This window comes from Passer domesticus, chromosome 6 (genome assembly GCF_036417665.1).
Source record: "Passer domesticus isolate bPasDom1 chromosome 6, bPasDom1.hap1, whole genome shotgun sequence".
Lineage (NCBI taxonomy): Eukaryota > Metazoa > Chordata > Aves > Passeriformes > Passeridae > Passer > Passer domesticus.
This window is the reverse complement of record NC_087479.1, coordinates 57,076,045-57,102,258: the sequence shown is the minus strand read 5'-3', so window position 1 is coordinate 57,102,258 and position 26,214 is coordinate 57,076,045. Positions and strand designations below refer to the sequence as shown.

Below are 26,214 nucleotides of genomic sequence, written 5' to 3'. Positions count from 1 at the left end.
TCTGTGTGCTCAGCAGGCCCGACCTACTTCACAGTTCTGCTTCATTAGTGCTGGAAACTTAAAACATCATCAGTAAAAATTATATTGACCAGCAGGGACCAGCCCCTCAATGCAGGCACCACTGAAGGAAGGCAGTGTGATTTTAATAAGAATCACAGTAAACCCCCCCCAAAGGCACAGAGAAAGGTAAAGCAGTGGCCAAAGTCATCAACAACAAACAACAGCAACAAAAGGGAAAACCAAAACTCCAGTCCATTTATTCAGCTCAGGCCTGTGCTGTGAAATTCCAACCCCACAGAGGGGGCTCAGACTACAGCACAGAAGCAATTTGCAAGCTTGGTACTTCAAGGATATCCATTTAGTCCCTGGGGAGCAGCAGTAAACCTCAGGGTAAACTTGGAGCTGTGCAGAAGAACATTTGGGCAGGCACAGACAGGGGAAAGGGAGAGTGCTTGGTCAAGACAGGCAGTGGCCAAAGAAACCTGGAAGGGCACACACTCAGCAGGGTGGCACTGAATGCACTGCTCCACTTCTTCATGGGGTGGAACCACACACAAAGGGAATTAAACCATTGGTTTAAGCACCTTGGACACTTCCACTGCAAATCAGCTTTCTGTGCAGAAGCTGTTATCCTCACTAACATATCTGTTCATCAACAGCTAAAACATGTAACCACAACCATGAACATCAGCTTAAAACCACATCCCCTGACACCTTTAAGTTTAAAAACATGTAAGTATTTAAGGTTACATGAGAAGCTAAAGCTAGGCTGCAGCTGGAATAGCCACAGGTATTTTATACCGAATGTTATTTTCCCACTAAAAGGTTGAATACATTTTCTATCAGGACAGAGTCAGATTTATTACTTGTGGTGGACGTGTTGCACACATATAAACAAGTCTTACAATAGCATAGATGCTGAAGCTATCTTAGATATCTAAACTACCTTCTTTCAAGCAAGACAGACTTAAAACTTGTAGCAACAATAACTTTAGTCTTAGCACCACCACACTTAAAAAAAAAAATCCGTTTTTTTAGGACATATAAAGAACATAAAAGCTTCCAGTTCTGTATTAGATGCTTTTGCAGAAAAAAAAATCCAAACAAAATCAAAAAACAAAATCCCACATACACACACAACCCCCCCAAAACAAACAAATCAACCAACCAGCATAGCACAAGCAGAAGAAAACAAGCATTTGCTGCTAGAAGGGAAATAAGAGCAAAATGTGTCACAGCACTTCTGTATTTGAAGTGATTTAAAAAGCACAGCTAAAGCTCCCTTGTGACAGTGGTGGTGACAATGACTTGCTAGCTTACAGCAGTAAACAGTGCGAGGGAAAGAGCCACAGAACACCAAAAAAAACCCCAAAAAACCAGCAATACAAGAAGCCACTAAGGCATCACACAGCCATGTGAATCCCATGTCAATCTCATGTCCTTTGTGACTTGCACTAAATTTGGCGAGTCCTCACCCCCAGCAGCACCTGTGTTTGATGAACCAGCCCCTGCTCAAGCTGAGGATCTCCCTTGGCAGCATTTCCCAGATTCCTGCACTCACTCCAGCAGAGTGCAGAGGTCTTGGCCACCAACTGCTCCCTTAGGGGCCCTTGAAATCAGGACAAACCTTCCATTCAAGTGTTTGTGTTGTGTTTTTGAACTTCATGAACTCTTCAGGAGAACCCCTTCTGCTAATCCCAGCCCTCATTCACACTCTCCAGTCAATCCCATCACTTACACTGCCACACCTCTTTGTCTCACTGTGGAACAAACATGGATTTACAACAGTGCTGTAAAAGACAGATTTTCCTTTTAGTAGAATAACTTGTGTTTTTTAACTTGTGTTCCCACACGTGAGGAGACTGAGAGCTGGGACAGTGAAGATACAACATGGCTAAACTGGCACTGTCTGCTTGTGAAACTATTTTTTTAGTCAATGCGTATGACTTCTTCAAAACATGAAACAGATCAGATATTTTCTGTACTGCCCTCTGCAAATGAAACTTATTTCCTCTCATTTAATTTGTATAAATTAGTACTTGGAAAAGATCAGATCCTCAGCAGGGATATAACAAAAATAATCAGCTTTTGTCTGGCCTCTCTGGAATTAAAGATTTGTAGCAGCTATGAACCTCCTCTGAGAAGACAGACTGTGTTGGCACTAAATGACACAAAAGACCTTTATCAAACAGTCACAGGGTTTATATCAGTTCAGAGGAAGATGTCTAATTTTTTTTACTTCTTTATAGATTTAACTGAACTGTCTTCTCATTCAAACAAAATTTTTATTACAGAAGATGCCCAGGGAAAATTTTCAGCTCACTTCATAACTTTGGTGCAACGCAACATTCATTTAGAAATGCAGGTACTGCGGGGAAAGTGGAACAGATGGCCAGTCTGCAGGACCCCAGGAAGGTATGACACACTTAAAGGGCTCATTTGTAAAAGCCACTTGGAAAAACACCCCGTCTGCAGGAACCTAATGGGCCAGTGAGAATTGATTTTCATGATAAAATGCTTTTAAACTATATGTCCTTGTCTAGTTTTCTTTCAGGGATGGATTTCTGTAAAAGTCAGACTGACCATAATAGAACAGTCATAACAAAGCAAGGCTGGCTGTTCTGAGCAGGTAATAGTAAACACTGTGCTGCTGTGAGTCATCCTCCCCAAAACTGGTGTGTGGAGCTCGGGGATCTTCCTCTGTTGTTATTCTGGTGAAGAGGCACACACATCCCTAACTTGTATATGCAGGAAATGCCCAAACACCATCCCCAGACTCTCTTATTCCCATGGAAAACCAGGGAATACATTCAAGTTGAGTTTGCATGGTTGTCAGTTAAAAACATTAGGATTTTCCCTGGAACATGAAAACATTTCATCTGAGACCACAGACATAAAAACACAAATCTGGAGCCTCATTATGACATCCTAACAGCCCTTTTCCACAACACAGATATCCCTCACATAAGTTAAAAAATGTGATCATGACAGGAACCAGGGCTGCATACACTGGGCTAGAAAAGAATGGCAAAGAAAAGAGGAGTTCTTCATGGTTTAACAAAATTCACATTACTAGCTTTATTGGATCAATGAATAAATACATATGCTGCTCACTGGGCAAGACCTAACTCAGAGACAACCAACTAAAATTGAAAATTTTCTTGAAAAAAACAAGAAAACAATCATTAGCTAAGAAACACTAGAGCACTGTAAGGGTTCCTCCACTGCCAGAGGACCAGCTTCCACCCCAAGACATCACTTTGAGGGCTGACAGGGCAGTTTAAACACCTGAACATTTCATTTCCAAAAATAGGCTTCTCAACCTTTTTTCAAACTGTGAAATGGCTCAGCTATTTCTAAATGCCACTGAATCAAATCCAGTGGCGTGGGGAGAGACACTGTCACAGTAACCTTCACCATCTCTTCCTGAGTGTGTTTGGCTTTTCTTTTTTCCCCTGAACAAGGCTTAATCTCACTGTCTGGCTGAACATTAATCCTCTTTCACCAAGTCCCAAACTAATGCTTGCTGCATTAAGACACTGCAAATCCTCAAGGTATTAATTACACCCAATTCAGTATAAAAGGAAAGCACAGAGCTTTCTTCTCACTACAGCTGGTACTTCTAGAAAGGCAACTAGAATACAGGTAAGTTATCATCAGATCCTGATGAAGAAATCTCTTTTTTTTCACATTGCAAACTCTTAAAGTAATTAATTGTTTCTGAAAGAGCAAAGTGTAATGTATTTTTCTCTCTTGCCTTTTTCTTTTCCCTTTGTCCTTACAGACAGGATACATTCTCTCTCCAGAAACTTAGATCAAAATATTTCACTGGCAGTGGTATGGTATTCTGTTATTATTACCACTCTGCAGAGATTGCTGCCATGCCATTTCCATTGCTTAAGAAAACCAAACTCCTTGAGTAGTAAATATAAGGAAGCTCTATCTCATATCTCTGTTCTCACTAATGATTCTGAACTCTTGCTGTTACAGACCCACTTGAGGAAAAAGCAGAGACTCAGTTTCTCTCTGCTTCTCTAGCTATTTCCTGTTGCAAATAACCAGGCATGTTTCTCCAGCTGAGTTGTACTTTTTGCTTCACAGAGAGGATGAAGACGCTTTACTGCTGTGTGCTGCTGCTTTGCTGGAAAGCAATTTGCTGCAACAGCTGCCAGCTCACCAACATCACCATTGCAGTGGAAAGAGAGGAATGTGAATTCTGCATTACAGTGAATGCCACGTGGTGCTCAGGGTACTGCTTCACCAAGGTGAGACTCAACCTTTCAGGCACCAGAATTGAATGTTTCAAGTGATGGATGGATACCCCATTCCTGCAGTCTGTAGCAAAGACACAGACAGGGTGAGCCTTGTGAAAAACAGGCTGACTGAGCAACACAAGAGTAGATGCACAGCCAATCTGAAGCACAGACAGAAGGGTGAAATACCATAGTAAAAATTCAGGTAATTAACTGGCTGCGTATATTAAGTTCATAGTGTATGACCACAGTTAGAAGAATTACAGTCTGGATCTCTGCCTTGTGCTCAACTTGTGGTTGCAAGCAGATACAATAAAGCAGCCATTCCCATGTAGACTCTTCTGCTCTTTCAAATAATTTAAAGAATCAAGCAATTTGATTGTCTGGTGCTGGTATGACACAAATTTGCTGTTTCAGTCATCCCGAAGGAGGAAATTTAAAAATCTAAATGAAAATAGATGAGTCAGACCCAAATGCTTTTGATCTCAGTGGGCTTTTCCCATTTTATAAAAATTTTGAAATCTAGCCCATAACAAATTTTAAAACTGTTATTTCCTTCTAATTTCAGGATCCAGTATATAAATATCCTCCAGTATCAACTGCTCAGCAGACCTGTACCTTCAAGGAGGTTGTGTATGAAACAGTGAAGATCCCTGGCTGTGGTGACCACCCTGAATCCTTTTACTCGTACCCAGTAGCTACAGAGTGCCACTGTGACAGCTGTGACACTGACACCACTGACTGCACTGTCAGGGGACTGGGGCCATCCTACTGCTCCTTCAGTCAGAATGGAAGTAACCAGTGAGGGGCACTGGGGACAGCAGTTGGGCTTTAAATGTTCACTGCTAGGTGAAGGTACTGTTCAGGTTCCAGTGGAAGGTAACAGGCTAGGTATTCAGAAACTGCCAAGACTGAAACAAAGATTTTTAAGGCCAAATTAAGAGCTACTGACTGAACTCCTCTTCATGCCTTCCTCTACTTAACCTATCAGCTGCCTTAAAATTGTTTTCATAGGTCTATAAAAAATGCTGCTTCCAATTTCTTCTGCCTTTCCCCCCTCTTCCTCTTTAGCACAACTTAGTTATTTATATTGCTGTATTTCCACTGCCTGGTTCACAGAGATTATTCTATGTGATTCAGTGCTTTCAAGAAGCTCCCAAGTTCCAAGTCTTTATCATCTCCTGCTTTTCATCTCTCCTAAGAACACACTTACTTTTCAAAACCTTGCTTCTGGTTGTGGTTGTATTAGCTGGACTGTAAACCTCCCTCAGCTGAGATCCTGACTGATTTTTCTTTGCATTGTGTTTCACATAGTCATTATGCTCTGCCAATAATGCATATTTAAGAGCCAAAAATCTATGTTCAAATCTTGAATGCCACCTGAATTCTTGTACTTTCTCAGTAAGGCTTGTTAGCTCAGCCTCACTGTCACAGCAACACAAGGAACATCAACTCTGCTTTGTACCTGGCTAACTTGAAGAAATCATCAGCTCTCTATTTTCACCTGAGTGCAGAATGTAGTAAAGAGAAATGCTGAGTGTTAACACGGGAGTCTCAAAAAAAGTTTAGGGATGGATCCAGAGGCACCTGACCCCAGTAGTGCAAACATGGTGTGGTAATGTGCCTTGAGAGCCGTTCACAGGAGTCCCTTCAGAGAATGAAAAGTCACAGAACTCTGCAGCAACCTAACTCTGGATGAAGCTGGGGTGGTCTGGAAGTGAGCTGGAGGACTGACAATCAGCATGGGAAATTACCTCACATTATTGAGAAAATTATACCAAGCCTACAGAATGAGATCCTACGGGGAAAATGAAAATGTTCACCAGAACAATCCCCTGCACAGGCACAGGATGGACAGAGTGGATTCTGCAGCAGCTGGGCACTGCAGGCTTGGTGGTGTCAACAGCATCCAGAGGTGCAGGAAAAGTGGGAGTGCAAGGAGCAGAGCCTACAAGACACAAGCTACCTCCACCACTCAGCTCTGCAGGGCAGGGCCTTGGCTGAGTGGTTATTTCTGACAGAACTTCAGAGTGCTGAAAAAACAGAGAAAATCCACACAAACAGAATAAGAATGGAGAGAGGCCTAAAAAAAGACAAACAATCCTAGGAGAAAAATATTGATTTAAATGTGGTTGTTTTGCTTAGGGGAGGGACATCAGCAGAGTATGTCACATGCTTGAAGAGTGTTACACAGAGCAGAGCAGTGATCCCTCCGTGCCCAAAGAGAGCAGAACAACTTAGGAAAGGTTCAGAGCGGGCACCAGCAAATCCTCTGCAAGCCACAGACACTGCAGTAAGCTGTCAGGGGCTGGCAGGAGGAGGGAGGGATGGATGAAGGAAGGCTGTGGGATCTGGAAGTCAGTGGGCATCACAGGTCTCCCAGAACACCTGGAACCTGCTAGGAATGGCAGGCAAAGCTAACTCAGCACCAGGCAGGGCAAGGAAGGAGGAGTTACCTGGCAGGTCTGCTTTTGAGACCCTTGCAGACGGGTTTATTCAAAGAGGATTTGCCTGTCACGCTGAATCTGCCTTGTAATAGATAATAGATATTTTACCTCATGTAGTTTTTAGCTTTTTTTACTAAAAGGTATTAATTCTCTTGTTTTTATTTATAAGATTTATATGCATGATTTTTTTTTTTGGTCTAGTGAAGCCTTAAAAGTGGTGAAGTAATGGGTAAATCACATTAAGTCTCACTCAAATAAGCATGTTAATATCAGCAATTATTCCATTCTAAATGTGAGAATTTTGAATTACAATTGCAAAAAAAGTAGCTTGCAATAAGAAAAAGTATGTAAAAAGTATGTTTCCAAAATAGATCTGTATTGTCTCTTGTGTACTTTCAAAGAATAAAAATAATTTTATTCCACTTCTGTTGCGAGACTTAATAAGCCAATTTTAAAACTTGAGTCCACCTGCCAACTTCATTATGCTTTAAATTGCATGTTTTTTTCTTCCTCTCATAATTTTTTTCCACATAACTTGTACAGCCACCAGAGTCATATATGCATTATATGGCCAAATCACATCAAATAAGACAACATTTTAGCCTGATCCAGTAATATCATAATGAAATATTACATAGTTGCAATATAAGAGTAGTGTAGATAAGAATAATGACAATCATTAATATCTTATTTAGATTATAGACATTAGAACCTGTCCAGAGCTGTGTCCACATCTGTCACAAATTAGATTGCATGCAACAAAAATCCTACTGGTCCCATTTCATCCATCAGACAAAGGCACCACACATTTTCCTTTTGCAAACAAAACCATTAATGACCTCTTAAATAAGGCTGGTCGGACTTGAAGATATCTTAGTCTACATTTGATAGTTTGGAAGACAGACTACCTTTTTAAATGTTAAGTTTCCATGGAACGCCCAAGAATTTCATTAAACTTACTTTTACATCAGTGTTTCTGCAGAGCTTCAGTGAAGGTACACACGAGCCATGAATACCAGTACAGTCTGACATCCAGATCTGCTTATTATTATTTAAGAAAAATATTTAGGAGGTGATTTTTGTGCCTGTTGTCTACATCTGTCAAGATTAATAAATAGAACTCTGCCAAAAGGTGAAAGTCTCATTGTGACATGCTACTTGAAAAAGAAAATTGGTGGATAAGCTTTTAGAAATGTTTCTAATATAGTCAGAATTAGATTTTGAAGAACTGCCACCATGGGCCTAACACTTTTCATTGAAATCAATAGGTAAAATATTTTCCAACACAAAGAGAGCCACTCTGCCAACAGACAAGTTTTTCAAAGCTGCATATTAATTCTATTTTTAATGTCACACTCTGCAAAAAGACCTTGGAATATGCCAGACTTCAGCCACCAGCCTAAATCTTGTGTTAGAACTGGTAAAAATTGAGATGGCCTGATTTACTTCCATTTAGACAAAACTGTTTTCTTGCATGAGCTTGGAAAACTTGAATTTATACCCCGTGGTGAAGGCCAACAGCACAGAGGCAATGCACAGCGCTGGAGCGAGGGCCACTTGATGCAGGATTCTGGGTGCTGCCATTAATGAATCCCAGGTGAACGGTTAAACTGCAGGGAGGTTTTTCAGCTGGGGGTAAATTAATGCTCTCTGTCATTCCTGATGCACACAGCCTGGCCTTGATCTTAGGGGGGTGTGCCAGCTGCACCTGGAGCCCCCCAGATGTCAGGGGGGGAACACAGAGTGCAGCAGAGTCCTCCCAAGGAAATGACCACTTAATCCCCATGGCTTTGGGTGTGCCAAGCACAGCCTGACTTCACAGACAGGCAAGGAAACACACACTCCTCACCCTTGAAGCCATTAATAAAGCATCAACGTAATTAGCATCGCTGCGCTCTTGGCAGTGCTCAGCTGTTATTCCCAGCCTAAATAAATCATTCTTCCTAGCTTAAAACAGGCTTGTGCTTCCTTTTTAAATTTATATTATATATACACATAAAATACATATTACAAATATTTAATATAAAAAAATATAAATTTAATATATGTTATCTACATTATATATTTGTATAATATACAAAATATATAAAATATATTACATATAACAGACTTGCACTTGATTTTATATTTCTATATACACTATATATTAGATATCAAATATGTAGATTTACACATGTAGATTATATATTAAATATATTTACACATATGTAAAATAGATAATATATATTTCTATATATTATATATAAGACATATGTTATATATTATATATAATATATATTATCTACATTATATATTTGTATTATATACATAATATGGTACATTACATTATATATAATCCTATATATTAGAGAAAAAATCTTATATAAAATATTATACATTATGTATATATAACATGTATAATATATATAATATACATATTAACTTCTACTATAGATATAAATACAGCCCATATAACTGGGCTGTATATTTTTGCCCTTTTTTTTTTTTGCTTATTTAATCAGACTGCATTTTTTTACCACAAGCAAGCAATGTAAACATCCTCTCCCTGTATTAACCCAGCTGGTGAATAAGAACTCACCAGCCATTCACAAATCCTCAGACAAATGCAGCCTGAAGCAGAGGTAATTACAAATGGTGGGAAACAGGAAGGTTTTGGACCAGAAAGCCGGTCAAAAAGAAGAATCAGCAGCACTCCTGGCTTGCAAATGTCAGCTTGGGGCTGCACTTAACTGGGACTATTTCAATGGCAAGGGGAAAGGCACTTCAGCCTGGTGTTCACATGCTGAGCTCCTCTTCCACCCTCCCAACTCGGCAAGGTCATTCAGTTTTGTCAGTGTGCAGAATTTAGCCACATACTTTATTTTCATTTTAAAAATACAGCTGGAAGCTTAGTTGAAACTACCAAAAAACTTGAAAAAAACCAGCTGAACAGCTGATCTGAAAAATTCATTTGCAGAGGGCAGCCTTGAGAGGAGTGGCTCTCCTCCACTCAGGCAATGGGATCTGTGAAATTTTTCTGGGTTTCTCATGTTTCTCTTCAATTTGTGTTATTAACATGGGCTATCCGAGCCTTGGTCTGTCAGCATGACTTATGCTGACAGACACTACAGCAGCTCACAAGGCTACAGTCTGGGAAATAGAGCAGACGAGACTGCAGCAGGGCTAGAGAAAGGACACAGTCTCAGAAAACCAAATGTCAGTGTTGCATTCTGTGTGGGCAGGGAAGGCAAAGAATTAACCTCCTATGCTTCACAGCCATTAACCATCAGACCTCTAAATTCACTGAGAAAATAGGGCAGGCAGGTCAGATATACTTATTGTATATAGTGTTATTCTGTGTGAAAGTGACATTATCTATAAATATTACACTGTGTGAAGAAGTAAAGCTAATTATGGATCTAATAGGTTTCGACTGCATTCAGCTGCAGTCACATTCATTAAAGAATCCTATAGACAGGTGTATTATTCAGTCCAAGCCTTAAACTATGTCCTTCTTAAAATGACAATATTCGAGACATGTAAAATAATCTACCGTTAGATTATATGAATCCATTAATAACAAATAAAATCAATTAAATAAACCATTAGACACATAAATTAATCTACCATCCAATGGCTTGTAGACAAGCCTTTGAAAAACTTAACCAATCCACTTTTCCTTCATGTGTTTACATTTAAAGATTCATTCAAAAATTATCCTCTTTGTCAAGATCTCCTTCTTTCATTACACAATATTGGCATGACTTGGTGCTTTTGTGAAGGCTGTGGAAAACCCCAGTCAAAATAATAAGATAACAAAGAAAAGTCTTCAGGAGGTAGAAAGAAAATTTTTGGATCAGACACTGTCAAAATTTATATCACAGTGAGGCAAGGAGTTATGCCCCAACCAGGAATTTAGAGTCACCAAAAGCCAGGTAACACAAATTGGGGTATGCACCTCATGCAGCTCAGTGATCTAGAAATAACACAGACAACTTGAAATTAATTCTGCTCCCAGCCCCAAAAAGTACCCAAGACAGCCCTGCCCAGCATGGCTGTGGCCCAATAAATTAAATTTCTTTCCTAAATGATTTGTCCTTTTGGAGAAATCCCTTGATCTTGATTAGAATTCTAAAGTGAGCTAATGCTTTAGAGATGGGAGACTGATTTGCACCGTGGGTGTGCACAGACACAAACTTCACCTCCCAGGCTTTGATTACACAATCTAGCCTTAAGACAAGCAGAGTCTGATCTACAAGTACCTAGATGTAACATATACTTGGATTATTCTGTCTGGAACTCAAAAACCCCTTTACACTGTGATGCTTAGTTCAGGGACAATGTAAAAGCTTAACCAAATCACTGTCTGGTTAGTCACTATTTGTTATTCAGCAAGTACAACATGTGGGCTGCCGTTTTACCAAACATTTCTCTAAACAGAGTGTGGAAATCACCTTGCCAAATTCCAATATCCAGCTAATAAATTCATAGAGATAATGAAGCTGTGGTACCTGGACAAAGATTCAGTGCACCCCCACACAAGCCCCAGACACCACCCCCAACAACAAGCACTGCAATTAATGGAAAGTGTGTTTCTCTGTACTGGTATTACAGACTCATAAGAACCACTCAAAGAATATTTATTTTCATCTATTTAACACAGTATTTATTTTAAGATTAGGATCACCATTTAATTTTGCTTGCACTGTGTAGACCAATGTTGCTTTAATAATAAAATATTTTTTTTTAAATAGCAAAAGAGGAATTCTGGAAATGAACATTATATCATAATTAGCAACCTCTAAATGTGAATTTCAATGCTTCAGGGGCTAAATATTCAAGGGCTTGTGATGTCCTTAAATAATTCAGTCTACATCTTTCCAGTAGATATCTGATCCATTAAATATTCACAAACACTTTGAAGACTGGAATAGTGTCAGAGCTCAAATTAGAAAATTTCCCTTTAATGTCACCCTCACCTTAATTTTTGCCATCTTATTTCAGGTTATTTCCCACATCTCTAACTAGGTAATACTGATACTACAAAAAAAAAAAGGATCTTCTCTTTAGAACTCAGTATGTCATATGAAAGAAACAAGCAACTCTGCTTTTGACTTACAACCCATTGCCTTCCAAACAGGAAAAGTGACCTGCCCAAGGATATGGCATGGGTAACAGATTTCAGGGCCTCCCAGCTTCCCACTCTAGCAAAACCTTAAAACACTATTTGAAATTGTTATTATACTACACCAGTCAGACAAATTCCACTGCCCTTTCACTCTCTTAACTCATGCTCAGGATTTCAGGCTGTGTAACTCTCTTTAAGACTTCTGACCAGCAACAACAAAAAAAGAAACCCAAAAAAACAAATCAAAACAACAACCCAAATGAAAACATTTTACTGGGGTATTTTAAATTTCTATATAAGTTTTAACAAACCAGCTGCTTTCATTTTCCTTTTCCTTTCCTTATCACATTTTTTGGATAACTGACCAGCAGAAAGAGAGGCATTCTTGCACTTTTTGACCTTGGCATTGCTAGCAACTCCCATCTGCTTCACATGAAGTCTTCTGAAGAGCAATTCTGGTCAGTTTTGAATTCTGTTCTCATTCTTTTCACACTGCAAGCACCTAAATCATGCCTGCATTTCCAAACTGCATAGATAGCATTTTTCAAATCTGAAAATGAAATGTATCTATAAACATATATGCAGTAGTTTTGCACTAATTGGACATATTCTCACTTTTGGGAACTCATAATGCCACATATAAGCTGGAAATTCAAGTTTTCAGTAATTGATAAATGGCAGTGACATTCAGTACCAGGAACCATCATCAGTCATCTTCTGCTTAAGATGGTGAGTGGATGTTTTTGAAAATACCTTGGACCTAACTGCACAACAGCACATGTCCTTTTCAAAACCCTAAGCTGAAGGACATACACCAAAAGCTAGTTACTACACCACACAATTATGAAATGCTCATATTCTGTGTAGTGAGGAAGATGGCAGAAATATCTCCTGAACAACCCACAACTCTGGCTCTCTTTGGAAAAATCTGTGTTATAAGAGTAAGTCCCTCTCACTCAGAAAAAGGTACAGTAAAGTCTGTAAAATGCTGTCAGTGATATTTTTAAGTGTTGCTATAGCTGAGCACAAAACTGAGTCTATTTTATTACTGTTTGATCAAAAACCATTTAAAAAATAGAATTAAATTGATATTGTGAACTCATAATAATTGAACATGTGAGTAATGACACCCACAAAGTTTGTTTTCAATACAGAACAAAAGACTATTTCCCCTTTCACCTCTTCAACTCAGTCAGCGTTAATTGTTTATTGAGCTCAGTGTTTTGATTTCCAATAATATTTTTCTTTCCCTGAATGAGAAGGTCCTCTATGTAGCACTTAGGTAAAATTCATAGGGAAACCAAGGCCAGACAGATTTTCCTGGTGAACACTTGCATTTCCAAAACAAATTACATGTAATTCATTGTGAGCAATACTTTCAGGAATGCAACTTCAGTTATCTAAATTAAAATCTCCACGAGTCAGGTTCCCTAAATCTCATTTAGCCTTTAGTACACAAATGTGTCCCTGGTAGCAGAATAAGCCAGAGTCCAAGTAAGAGTTGTCTGAATTCAGCTCTGAAATTCCATGTAAGACTTCCTGCATTTGAACAGTCCTTCCTAAATGCAGAATCCTTTTACAAAACAAACTCTAAATCCCAAACAGGCCTCTCAGCATAAGAGCCCATTGTCATTTGCCTACAGGGCATTAAGAGTGGCTATGAATTCATGCAAACCAAAGGGTTTATATTTAGATTTGTGGTGGTACATCCCCTCTCCTTCCCCTTTCTTCAGGCTTCTCAACATGCTCAAGAATCCTTGTCAGGCCCCAGCCTTGAGTAATGGTTTCTGGGCAATTAATCTCCCTTGAGCTCATCAGTCTGTTCCCAGAAAGTTCCATTGCCCAAGGAACGCCTGTTGTCTAACAGAACAAGGCCTTGAAACATTATTTGCCAGAACCACAGCCAGAGTGAATCAATATTAATGTAACAGGACTTCTGAGGAAAATCCCAGTAACTGCCAGCTCAGATTGCGGCCAGGACAGGGACTGGCAGGGGACTGAAGCCAAGGGACTGGCAAACCATGAGAGCAGCCCTGTGACACCCTCTCAGCTCTCCTGGAGCCCCATGGGCTGCACCAGCAGCTGGGCTGAAGGAGAAGCTCCCAGAATTTGCCAGCCCTCAAACTTGGGATGCTCAGAGGACCATCAACACAAGGTGACAACAGGGCTGACACCCAGCTCTGATGCCTTGAGAAGGCTGCCCTACAGCAGAGGCTGGGCAGAGCTACAGAATAAAGCAGGGATTCATTCCAAGGATCTCCTCCACGGATGCACCTTGGGCAGCACCAGAGCCCAGCCAGGGCTGCACCCAAGATGAACCCAAATGGCCCCAAAATGCACGAGCGCTGCCGGGGTCTCTCCCTGGGCTCAGCTCTGCTCCATGTGCACATTGCAGTTCAGTGTCCAGTTCCAGCTGCAGCCCCTGCAGTCCCATCCTGCTTGTTTTTCTCTCTGCAGCCCACGGGGTTTGTGCTCCTGGGGCTGAGATTGGGATCATTTGTCCTTGGTGCCCAGCTGGAGCAGGAATTGTTTTGTCTCCCTGCTCTGTGCACAGAGCTCACTATGCCCTAATGAGAAGCTCAGAAGTGCACACTAAGGCAGCACAGAATCTGAAAAATATAAAAGCTAAAAGTTAAGCCATCACCTCCTCGAGGCTGAACCCTTTTCCCAGTGAGGCAAAAGCAACCAACATATTTCGCTGAACTCCAGGGGAACTGAACACCTTTGCACACAGTCCTCTGCATCTGGTGCGCACATAACAAGTGCAGAGCAAACTTTGTATTCCCAGCTCCACAGTTAAAGTTACTCTTGATCTCATATAAATCCCAATGAATTGTTTTGCAAATATTAAATTAGTCAATGATTAAGTGCTGCTAAATCCTTCAGAAACAAATTACTCTAAACTGATTCCAAGCAGGTTTCCCTTTGTGAGCCTCAGCTCTCTAGTAAGTAATCAAGTGAGCCTTGAACTGAACTTTGTTAACAAAATTCCTTCTGCATATTTATATTCAATCTGGATTTCTAGTATCTTTGATTCTTTTAAGTGACCTACACCACTTATTTGCACTAAAGTTCAAAACTCACTTATGGGTGGCTTCCCATCATCTTTTTAAGTATGTCTTCCACTCCAATGTAATTTAAGAACACCTCTGGGCTATGTCCCTTCCAGGAATTTGACAAGAGATTAAGTGAAGCCAGCTACTCTTTAATTGGGGATGGCAAGAGTTTGTTTCATATGGTACAGAAGTCCTCTTAGACTGTAAAATGTACCCTGACAGTAAGGAGTTCATTTCCTTTTATTTCTGTAGATTGGGATCTTACCTTAGCCATCTACCACTGATCTTTTTTATCCTGTCAAAGACACAAAGACTGAAATTCCATGTAATTTTGGAGCAGAGGGAGTTTTCCTTTTAATTCCCATAGACCTTATCTAGAAGCATTATTACTCTCTGGATCAATACTTACAGATACAGCATTCAGAAAATAATCTTAGAGTTGTGTTTGGAACAGCACAAAAAGATTAGGATATTAATAAATTTAAAAAAACCTCTTTCTCAGCTCACAGAATTCTAGAAAACAAATTAACTGATTTATCTGGTGACTATACCCACAGATTAATTCAGAGTATTTCTGAAGAAAGTGGTAAAAATGCAGTATTTCAAATTCTATCAGTCTTCAGTTATGGTGAGTCACATAAACCCAGGCAGCAGCATCCTTCTTCAGCTGAAGAATGTCAGCTCTTTACAAATCATGCTTGGCATACCACCAAGCAGGGGTATAGATGTGGAGTTTCCCAGGTATGATAATTCCCATATGTAAAACAAACTCAGTCTCCTTGAAAAATTTGCAGTAATAATTCCTCGAAGGTGTTTTAAAAGATGCTAAAGCCAGCAGAGCTTTGCTGAAGCACATGAAATGGGGGGGGGGGGGAATCAAACCAACAAAAAACCAGATCTAATATACAGAGAGATGTTGATTCTCCTCTTCTGTAAGCATAAAATAATGGCCAAATAGCATGCACTGACAAACACATGCCAGGCACCCACACCACCTCTGCTAAGAGGGCATTTCAGACCCTCAGAAACCACATGGGTTCACCCACTTTCACTCCAGTGAGTGATGCAGTTGTGGTTTGCCAGGAAAGCAGCAGAAAGCCAATGAAGAATTAAGCATTTTTGTTTCAGATATGCTACAGCTAACAAGTACTTCAAGCATCTGTATCACATAAGTGTCTCACTAATTTAGCTGCAAAATGAAGAACGTGCCATACCCCATGTGATGTTGTGCTCCAGTGACACATTTGACAGAAGGAAAAATTGAAGATAACATTTGTCAGAGATGATGTTAACATCAAATAGTAAAAACCATAGAAAATTAAAAACATTTTGCACTTTTTATAGATGATAGGTTTAGAATGCTGCTGCACAAATCATCAGCCTTGCTTGCTAATCCAAATAGATCTTTGCAACCTTCTGCTGACCAGCCCTTCTCCACTGCATTAACCATAAGGTATTTGCCATCCCATTTCAAGCTCATTATGACTGATTCTTCCTAGCCATCACCTCTCATCAAGTATTCAAAGGCCTCCAATCAAGCTGCAGTGACAGCTCCCATCATCTTTGTGTTCATCTTTTAGACAGGCACCTCTAAAACTTCTGTCAAGAGCTGACACATCCAGAAAAGCAATTTCTGGTTCTCTTTCACATCTTGCTTAAAATTCTCCTTTCCTATGATGTCAATAAGGAGAACATTCTGCTGTATGAAAAGAGATAACATGCTGATCAAGAATATTAAATTGCCTCCCTCAACCTACCTGTAAGTACCTTTGTGTTATTCTGAAGCCATGAATTATTTACTCTTCTTGATAAAGCTTTAGAGCTCTGTGGTTTATTAAAGATAAATTCTGTTACCTCTCTCTGAGGTAACAGAAAAGCATTCACCAAACTCCCAGAATTTGTTACTCATTTTCTTCTGGGTGAATGTAGCACAGTTCCACAAGATGGCATTACACATTATTCCCAGGTAAGGAATACAGGCACATTCCCTCTCCTGCCTGCTTTGGTCTGGGAGGATGCAAGCCTCAGCAAACCCTCTGCAAACAGCACTCAGAAAACTTGGCATCCTTATCCAGAAAACTGACATCTTTATCACTGTTCTTAGAAGCACCCTGAGAAAACACATACAGGCAATAAAAATGCATTAAAAACTACAATTTTTCCTTTTAGAAAATACAGAGTACTCACTTCATAGGTGATATTTTATAGAGAAACAAACTTCAGGTGAGACTGTATAGGATACTCCAAGCTCTAGGCTCACTGGCACTGTAATTAATTCAATTACATCCTGACCACTGCTGCTTATTTAATTCCTACCAAATACAGCTCTAGCTGAAGAAATGTTTTGCACACAAACTGACTGGCCCAAAAAGAGTATAATTTAAATACAGTGAAAAATGGCATAGGACCAAAAGGGAGACTCAGCCTCTCTGTGCAATTAAAAAACTGATCTGATTAGCTATTTTTCCCATTTTGAAAAACAACTGTACCTAGACTGCCAGAAGGATCAAAGCCAGATTTCTCATATATTATAATTTTATCAAGTGAAATTAACTGGAGGGGGAAAAAATGCAGTATCTTCAGAGCTTTTGACTCCTCCATTACTTCCATTTATTTTGCTTCTTTTAATCTTTCTCCTTCAATCCTTTCTTTCCCAGTCCTTGATTCTTGCTAACTTGCATTCCCAGTTCACCTCTAAGTTAGGTTCTCAGTCAGTCCTCAATGGCCCTCCATTTATTCTATTCCCAGTCCCCCAGTCTCTCATTTTGTTTTCCTCTGGCACCTTTTCCCCTTCTGTTCATCCCACTAAATTCTGGCACAAATTCTTTCTGCACTAACATCTGCTTTGGCTTCTCAGAGCTAAACATTTTGCAAAGCTCGAGAACTTGTCCCACAGGGCTGCACTGTACAGGCATCAGCCTGCTTGTGCTACTGCTTGAAAAATGATAATTCAGCCATCACTTGGTGCTTGGGGAGACAAGAGTCTGGAAAGGGTTGGATGGTTGTGCAGTTTTTCCATGCAAATGACTGTAACAGAGCACATTGCCTCTTTTCTGTTAGTCATGGTACTATCTGGAGAGTAAAGACAAGTCAAAACAATTCATACCCATCCTGCTTGGCACCGTAAATAATCCATTCTCCAGCACCAAATCTTTATTCTGCTTTTTTATGTGTTGGCCATTATTTTCTGATGCTTTCCATTGTTACAAAGCAAGCAAACAAACTAGCAGTGCACAGCCCATGGAATCCAAGTGTGACCTAACTGCAGAGCCCTCCCCCGATCCAAGCACAGCACACAGGGACCATATTTCACTGCACAAAATGAGCTCTCCCTCCTTCAGCTGAAGAATGTTCCACTGTGCAGAGCACAAGTTGCCTCATGGGAACAAACCCAGCACAAAGCAGATGCTTCTGAGCACTTCACTGTGTCTGTGCCACTCCAGAGAGTGAAAGAAAAAGCACTTACAATCTGAGAAACCTGATAAATACACAAAACAATAATTTATGAGAGCATTTCTCCTGAGACTGAAAGTTCTGAAAAGTTCTCTAGTGCCTCTCACTTGAAAAGCCACTGATCTTGGGATGAGCCTGCACATCAGGATCTTTCAGGTGTCTCTGTATTGTGAGAGGATCCAGGTAAAAATCCAGAATTAAAACATCTCCCCAGCCAGATCCATACATAACAAAACTGTAATGATTCCAGCTGAGAATTTCTAAGAGTCTATAAAATATTAACAATATGAAGTAGTCCTTTGGGGGGAGAAATTTTCTCAGCCTACATCCTCAGAATTTATTTGCTGAACCATTTTGCGGACAGGTTTCTTAATAAAAGAATCCAAAAACAGAAGAATTCAATTCTTCGCTTTGCTGTATTTTTTTTTTTATGCAACACTTGACACATGCAATTTGCAGCCATAAATGTGGCTCCTGGCTGCCAAAACAGGACAATCAGACACTTAGACCAAGCTAATGAATTTTTGGACACTAAGGACTTCCTAACATTACAAAATCCATAGACAGTGAAAGAATGTTTATCATCAACAGTAAGAGTCATGGAGACTCTAAAATTTTACAGTTCTTCCACTCACTATAGCATCATACTGCAAAGAGGCTGGATGAACATAATATGCATAGGCTTCAAAATAAAGGGGAAAAAAACCAATAAAAACCATCATAAACACTGAGATTACAGAAAAGAAAAGTATTACACAGAAAGAAAACATTTTGACCACAGTCTGTTAAAGGAAATAATCAAGGAACTGTTCCAGTGGTATGTTTATGTTTTTAAAATAACATGAATTCAACATAAAAAATGGTCAAAATATTTGTCTCCTACAGCTGGAGGGCAATAAAGCCATAAAAACAAAACAAAACATGTTCTGAAAGGATTATAGGCATTGCAAATATCTGAAAGTGTCACTACACAATTATGACTATTGTAAAGCTAAAATTAAAATACTAAAATTGTGAGAGAAAAAGGCAGTTTCTCCTTTGAAAATAAAAACTGAAAAAGTACATGGAGATATGGTCAAAGCAATTAGTAATTGTCTTACAACTGGAAACATGAAATGATGTCCACATGTCTAGACATCAGCTGGACAAGCAGGTCATGGGCATCTTTTTGTTCCTGCTAAGCAATGAGCATCTGGATAAAATGGTATTACCACCAATAACAGAATGGTTCTTTGCACTTCAGAACTGCTTGAAGAAAATTTCAGAACCAAAATTAACCCTACAACCTGGTGCAACAGTGATTTCTCTGGGATTTCAGTCACCACTGAGAACATTTTTATCAGCCGTGCACAAGTGTGTGATGCCTCCTAACATAAGCAGATTGGGAGGAGGCTGGAGGGCTCAGCAGCTACAAAAACATCTCAATGAATTTTTAAAAAGTCTCAACCACAAGAAAAAAAAAAGACATTAAACATCTTGCTAGTGATTAAAAGAAATAAAAGTATATTCTATTCTTAGTCACACAGCAACACTGATTGTCCTGCTTAAACAGAAAATCACAGTCCCCTGACAATGAAAAATTGGTACTGACAAAGCAATTCAATTATCTGAGAATTACACCAAGCTGATCCAAAGCAAAAACCCCCAACAATTTGCTAACTATCAAGAAACCAAGTTTTTCTGAACAAAAAAAAAAATTAAATGGTGAATAATTTATTTTTCCATTCTAAGAGTGGTTCTAGATCATAGCAAATTCACATTACTGACACAAGAAACAAAACCTTTGACATATCATACAACAACAATTTCTTAGAGGACAAGGAATGCCTATATCAGAAATATTACTGGGGAAATGTGGAATTCTGTCAGAATCAAACCAGCAGACTAACGTGCTGTGACTGCCTCAGCCAGGGGAAAACCATGGCAGATAAAATGAGAGCACGCCGTCATGGTGAAGCTGTACTCAACTTACCTAGGGAAAAAACTTAAAAGGAACATTTGAGGCTGGCTGGGAAGAGAGGAATGTTATGCCATGGATGAGTAAAGCCAGCTGATAGAATGAGCTGCCTCAAGAAGCTGTTTGAAGATAATTCTAGAGGGTGTTCAGATACAGAATGAAACGGACCCTGGGCTCTCAAAGCAGCTCACTGCTGAGCCTGGAGCAGGCTCCAGCTGCTCCTGGGAGCCTGGGACTGGACACACACATGGGGCCACCCCTCAGCACTTTGGGGACACACTCAGAGGACACACAGGACATGCCCCTTGCCCTCAGGCACCATGCTGGCACTTGAACAGCACTAAAACCCAGACAAACAAGAAGTCTCAATGAAGTATACAATTCACTGCCTCCACAAAGAAATTTTCATTGCATGTTGTATGGTATCACCTTTCAGTAAAGGCATAAGATGAAAATTCTTCATTTGAAAAACCAAAGCTTATAATTACTGTCAAAACTAAAACTTTTTCTAGGTCGCCTTTAGGATTAGTTACACTTCCTTTTGTCTGCACACCTGCTGGTATTAACTTACATTAATTTCCTCTGGAAGCTGAGGTGTCCTCTTATGTCACTTGGATTCAATAAAATCTATAAAGAAAACTGTTGCTATAATCCCTAATATACTGTACAACACTAGATAAATTGTAGACTGACTCATACATTGCTCAGCTCAACCATAACATACATAATAACCTTGGTTTGGCTTTGCTGTCCAAAGTACACCCACAAAGTGGGCTCAGGTTCAACAGGTTAAATGTGGTTTTATGGGGGGTGGGAAACACTTGATTTCCCTTCCATCACTTGTCAGAGTCTTTCCCTGTTTGTCTTTTACAACAACAACGACAGACAGAGGACAAGCATCCAAAATCTCACTGTTTGAACACTTTTTAAAAGCGCAGCCTCCTGCAATATTAGTAGTGGGTTTACATTCATTTCTGCAAGTCCAAAACTGCTAGGATTAGACTGGGACTATTCCCAGTAGCTGTTAGTACCTGCTAACAAGCCTAACAACTGCACACAAATGGAGCATTTTCTCTCCAAATACCTAATGAGGCATGAAATCAGGGGGCAAACACCGTGGGTTTAGGTCAGTGATTTGTCAGAAAGCCATAAAACTGATGGACAATGTAACTGTCTCCCGTGCCTTAGGAAAAAAAAATCACTCTCAAATGTAAAAATAGAAAAGATATAAATAAACTTGATTTTAGTAAAGGTTTCATGGGATAACTGTCTTATTTCTAAAAGGATTTCAAGGAACCATGGTAATTCCCATAGCTACAGCTGACAAATTTTTGATGTACAGTGAGTCATGGAGCAGAGCAGGCAATGAATTTCTTGCAGAACCCAACCCTTGCAGCAGAAGAGGACTGAAAAAAAAAATAACTTAAGCTCACAGAAACATTTCTTGTTTCGTTTGTGCATATCTCCAGTTCCAGTGACCTTTTAAATATCAAGAAAAGAATATGTGCAACTTACTTCATAATCAAATGTCAGAGCCAGTTTCTGACATTCCCTGCCACAAACATTTCAGGACTAGCTGCTCCACAAGTGGAACTGGGGAAGTGGGGTAGAACCCATGAGCTGGCAATAGAAAATTTAGCAAGCAAAGATCCTCTTGCAGTAAAACATTCTAGAAAATATGTCCCATGTGAATCACACCAGCACAACTGCAGCAACAAAACCTCACACAGGAGACCTCAGGTCCACACTGAGGCTTGTGAGGAGCTATTTTTACTTTGCTACTGGTCTGCTCAGGATTTCAGCAAGCCATTGAACTTCTCTAAGTAATATTGCTGAGGATCTTCTTAATGTGATAACCAACTGGTGATAGTTAAGATAGATGTTATTTGCCCTGGAAAATATCCTTTTCACATATACCCATAGTAGCAGTGCTACACCAGTATAGCCATGTCAACAGAGTACATGTTTGCCTTGATTAAAAATATCACAGGAAAATTTCTCCCTCTATAGACAGTATCATACACAAGAATTTCCAGAAAAGGGCTAATAATCACTGCTAGCTATTTTGCTGGATGGGTTTCCCAAAATTTGGACTTAGAGTGCTTTGCACGGGCTGCTGGCAGCTACAGAACTGACAATTCTTAACCTAAATGCTGATCTGTTCCTTTCTTCTCCTCAGCTTTGGTGTTCCATGAAGGCAACTTTAATTGAAGGCAAACAGCATGAAAGAAATGCTGAGTAACCATGAATCAAGCCCTACTATTTAATAGGCAAAAACTGTGGAAGGGTTCCTGGAGTGCTGTGTGATCCATAAACCCACGCTCACAGTGACAAAGCCCACTCACAGATCATTTATTCATGACCTCTTTGCTTCCTGGGACATCAGGGTGCACTGGGGAGAAGTAACACCCAGACAAATGATTTAGCATGCACCAAGTAAAAAAAAAAAAAGTACTTCTCCCTATTTGATTCTTCACCAGCTGTCAGATTAACAACCTTCATTTTCCAGCAAGCCAAGCATGGAGAGGAGGTTTTTCTTAGGAAAGGACAAACCCTAAATTCCTCAAGCACCCTAACCTGTTACCAGTGAGTAAGCATTGACTGTCTTAGGTCTGTGCAAGGATGAGATGCTCTGGAAGTGACTAGAAGGAGGCTGAATGAGATTGCTTTTAGTAATGTTCCTGCTTTTTGAATCAGAAATAAATTCAATATCTTTGGAGACGGGTAAAGGAAATGCCCAAACATTGGATTTGTGTCCCAAATGAGATCCAAACTGGCAGAGAGTGGCTGCACCAAATCCAAGTTTCTGAGCACATTCCCTTCAGCCCCAAAGCAGGGAACCCAGAATGGCACCAGGGTGATGCTGCATCGTCTGTGAAGCTGCTCAGACAAGAGGAGCAGGCTGCAAGCAGCAGCCAAAATCCTCCTCAACACAAAGACCTCGCCAAGCAGAGAATGTTCCAGGCAATAAATTTATAAGGACCTGTCACGAAATCAGCCTGGAAAGGGCAGAAGATTCCCAAAGAGGCATCCCAAGGTCAATGCCAGTAAAGCAGAGGATTCTCTTTGTGAGACAGCAACACTCAAAGTGTGGAGGGGGATTTTAATTTTTTTTTCAGCCTGATAGAATTTCTATTATTTCTAGATACCTCAAAAACTCCCCATAATATGAATCCACATATTCAACAGTTGTGTGCCAAAACATAAATGCCAATTTTTTAAATAACCAGAAGTCTTTATAACACTGCTAAATTAAAACTAAAAAATCAGAACAACTAGGCCACAGGGCAATTTAAGTCACTACATACATGCTATTATATCCATATCTAACAAAATAAAAGTTATTAGCATCCTACAAAATACGCCAAGGTCACTTTTAAGATTTTTTAAAATTAGTTTTATGGTGTTACCCAGACTTTCCATGATTTAAAGATTTGGTGTGAAATAAACAGTTATGTTTGTGACATTACTTGATGACTTTTAGATACAATAGAGCACTTGGCATCAGATTTTCCACAAGGAAAAGCTCATGTAGGCACTTATTTTCCTTTTTCCATTTATGTCCAAATGCTCCTTACCAAAGCTACCAGCGTTTTTCTGCCTTTTTCCCTGCAACAATTGCTCTCTACATCTCTGACTTCATGGTTTCAAAAGAGTTGATGACAATATTTTTTAAGAAAAATAATAGAGAAACGCAAAGCAGACAGCATCTATACCTACTCAGTGTTCCGGAACATTTTGTAGGAGCTAGACAGAGATGTTTGCCTTAAAGAAAAGTAATAGGATCCCTGGTGGTAGCAAAAATATATAACCACATTCTGTATTTTGCTTTGTTTGGTGTTTTGTTTTTTTTTTTTTTATCAAATAAGCCAAATATAATAATAGGGATATTTTATTGCCATTTGATGCTAAAGTTTAAAAAAACCCACTTCATGAGATAGGGCTTCTACACTAGTAGAGTATTTTAGCCTGTTTCATTTTAATGAATAACTAATTTAACAGCATCCTTAATCTTGCTTAGACTGGAAAAGAAATTAAATTTGACACTTTCCAGTGTTTTGCTGATTTTTAGACCAGACTAACTGGATATCATACAGGTGAACAGAATCGCTGGGAGATTTTTTGGATAAGGTGTTAGATCTTAAAATAATGATGAACAATGTTCAAATGATAGGCAAAGTTATGAACAATTTTTGCTCGATTACCTTATGTTTATACTATATTGAATACACTTTATACTACATTGAATACAGTTACAAATATCTTTTTTGTCAGTCTATCACAAAGCTTTCTGCAGGTCAGTAACAAATCTGTCACTGCTTTAAGCTGTGGAAATCAGCACAATGGAAACCCAGCAACTCTTAAGCAATTATATATGTCAACACTGCTTTTTTTCAGTTTTTACATGTGAGGAAACTGAGGGACACACAAATCACTGACTCTTAGTGAGCAGACACAAACCAGAGAGAGTAGGACTTCTGCTGCTGCTCAAGCAAAAATCCATTAAAAATAACCTCAACGTACATATTTCTTTGCAGCACGAGCTTTGATATTTTTCAGACACCTTTATGAGTGAAAATGACAAATGGAGCCAACCCGCACTGGCAAAGAAACAAATGTAAATTCCCACCTCTCACAGTTGAGATGGCCACGACCCAGAGAGCATCACCAACCAACTGCAGAAAGCTTCAGCCCATCCGCAACATCAGTGCACCCCTTCAGGAGGCTGGGAGGGGCTGCTCTGGCTCTCCTTCAGCCTTTCATACCCCTCAGGCAGTGCCCCTGCGTGCCCTCTGCTCCCTGCCGGACTGGGCAGCACCCCTGGGCTGCTCATTAGCCTTAATTGTAATCACCTGTGCTGCACAGCTGGAGCCAATTAGCGGTCAATTAGCGATCAGCTTCTCTCCCAGTCACCACCAACTGTGTGCCTACACCCACCCAGTATCACCAGTAAACACCAATATTTCCACCACACCCAGTGCAGTTCCAGTTCCCCTTCATCCTTATCTAGAATCCTTTTACTCTAAACTCCGAAGCACCTCATTAAATTCCTCATTAAAGCACCACTCCATTTACACAGAGGACAGCTAATGTGATCAACCAAAACCAGTCTAAGTCCATGGCAGATTTATTAATTCCCAAATAACCTGGAAGCAGCCCCATACAGTCAGCCTCACATACTGACACCAGCAGTGAAAAAGTGAACACACCTCACTGCTCCTTCTATATTTATGTAATACAAATTGATGTCACAACCTGTAGCTCAAATATCTCCTCTCATGAATTATTCCCCTTCATTAACTCCACATATTTCATCCTAAGCCACACAAGCCAGCAGAAGCAGCCTCACTGTTTCTTGAATGACAGCGCTTCACAGTCTCTCTGTCACTGCTGAGCCACTGCATGACTTAATACATGGAATTTACAATGGTTTTCTTTGGTGGTCACACGGAGAAGCAGCAAATGGCACAACCTACGTGCTGTTAATCCCACATATTAAAGCTTTACATTCCTATGCTTTAGAACCCTGGGTATCTCCTGAAGCAGGGATAAAATAATTTCTCGTGGGCTTTTAATTATTTTCAGACCACAATCCCACCAATTCTCCAACACTTTTCAAAAGGTTAGGTGAAAAGGTATCCTGATTTGTAGCCTTGCATTCTAAAGGCAATGTCAGTGTCATATTTCTATATGAAAATACCCTCTCCCTAATATCCTTCCTAGTACTGACACAGGCTACTGGAAATAACAGACCAAAAATCTCTTTGCTGCTTTGGGTCTTTTGTGATGTTTCTACTCCATGTGCCCAGTTGGCTTCAGTACTTCATTTTCTAATATATAAAAACGCAGCAAAAATATACCAAAGCGATAAAAACCTACTGCTAGGTCTCAGGAGAGCACCTAGCTCTATACCCAAATATTTATGGGTAAATAAAGCTGC

The 26,214-nt window shown here is 39.8% G+C and overlaps 1 protein-coding gene and 1 long non-coding RNA gene across 7 annotated transcripts in view; one reads left to right on the top strand and one right to left on the bottom strand.

The window, feature by feature from the left end:
- Positions 1-25,060, bottom strand: part of LOC135303846 (uncharacterized) — a 69,784-nt gene extending 44,724 nt beyond the window's left edge. For all 6 annotated transcript variants that reach the window (XR_010365237.1, XR_010365238.1, XR_010365239.1 and 3 more), the window contains exon 1: positions 24,904-25,060. This is a non-coding gene — a long non-coding RNA (uncharacterized LOC135303846). The remainder of the gene's footprint in view (positions 1-24,903) is intronic.
- On the top strand, positions 4,107-5,058 carry FSHB (follicle stimulating hormone subunit beta). Its single transcript, XM_064422642.1, has 2 exons — positions 4,107-4,265; positions 4,822-5,058. The coding sequence occupies exons 1-2, from the start codon at positions 4,107-4,109 to the stop codon at positions 5,056-5,058; spliced, it is 396 nt and encodes a 131-aa protein (XP_064278712.1).
- Positions 25,061-26,214: the final 1,154 nt, after the last annotated feature.

Bases quoted from the DNA above. Each gene is read 5' to 3' on its own strand.
- FSHB (XM_064422642.1), top strand. From the start codon at position 4,107: ATGAAGACGCTTTACTGCTGTGTGCTGCTGCTTTGCTGGAAAGCAATT. The intron at 4,266-4,821 runs GTGAGACTCAAC...TTCTAATTTCAG, and splicing joins CAGGGTACTGCTTCACCAAG to GATCCAGTATATAAATATCC.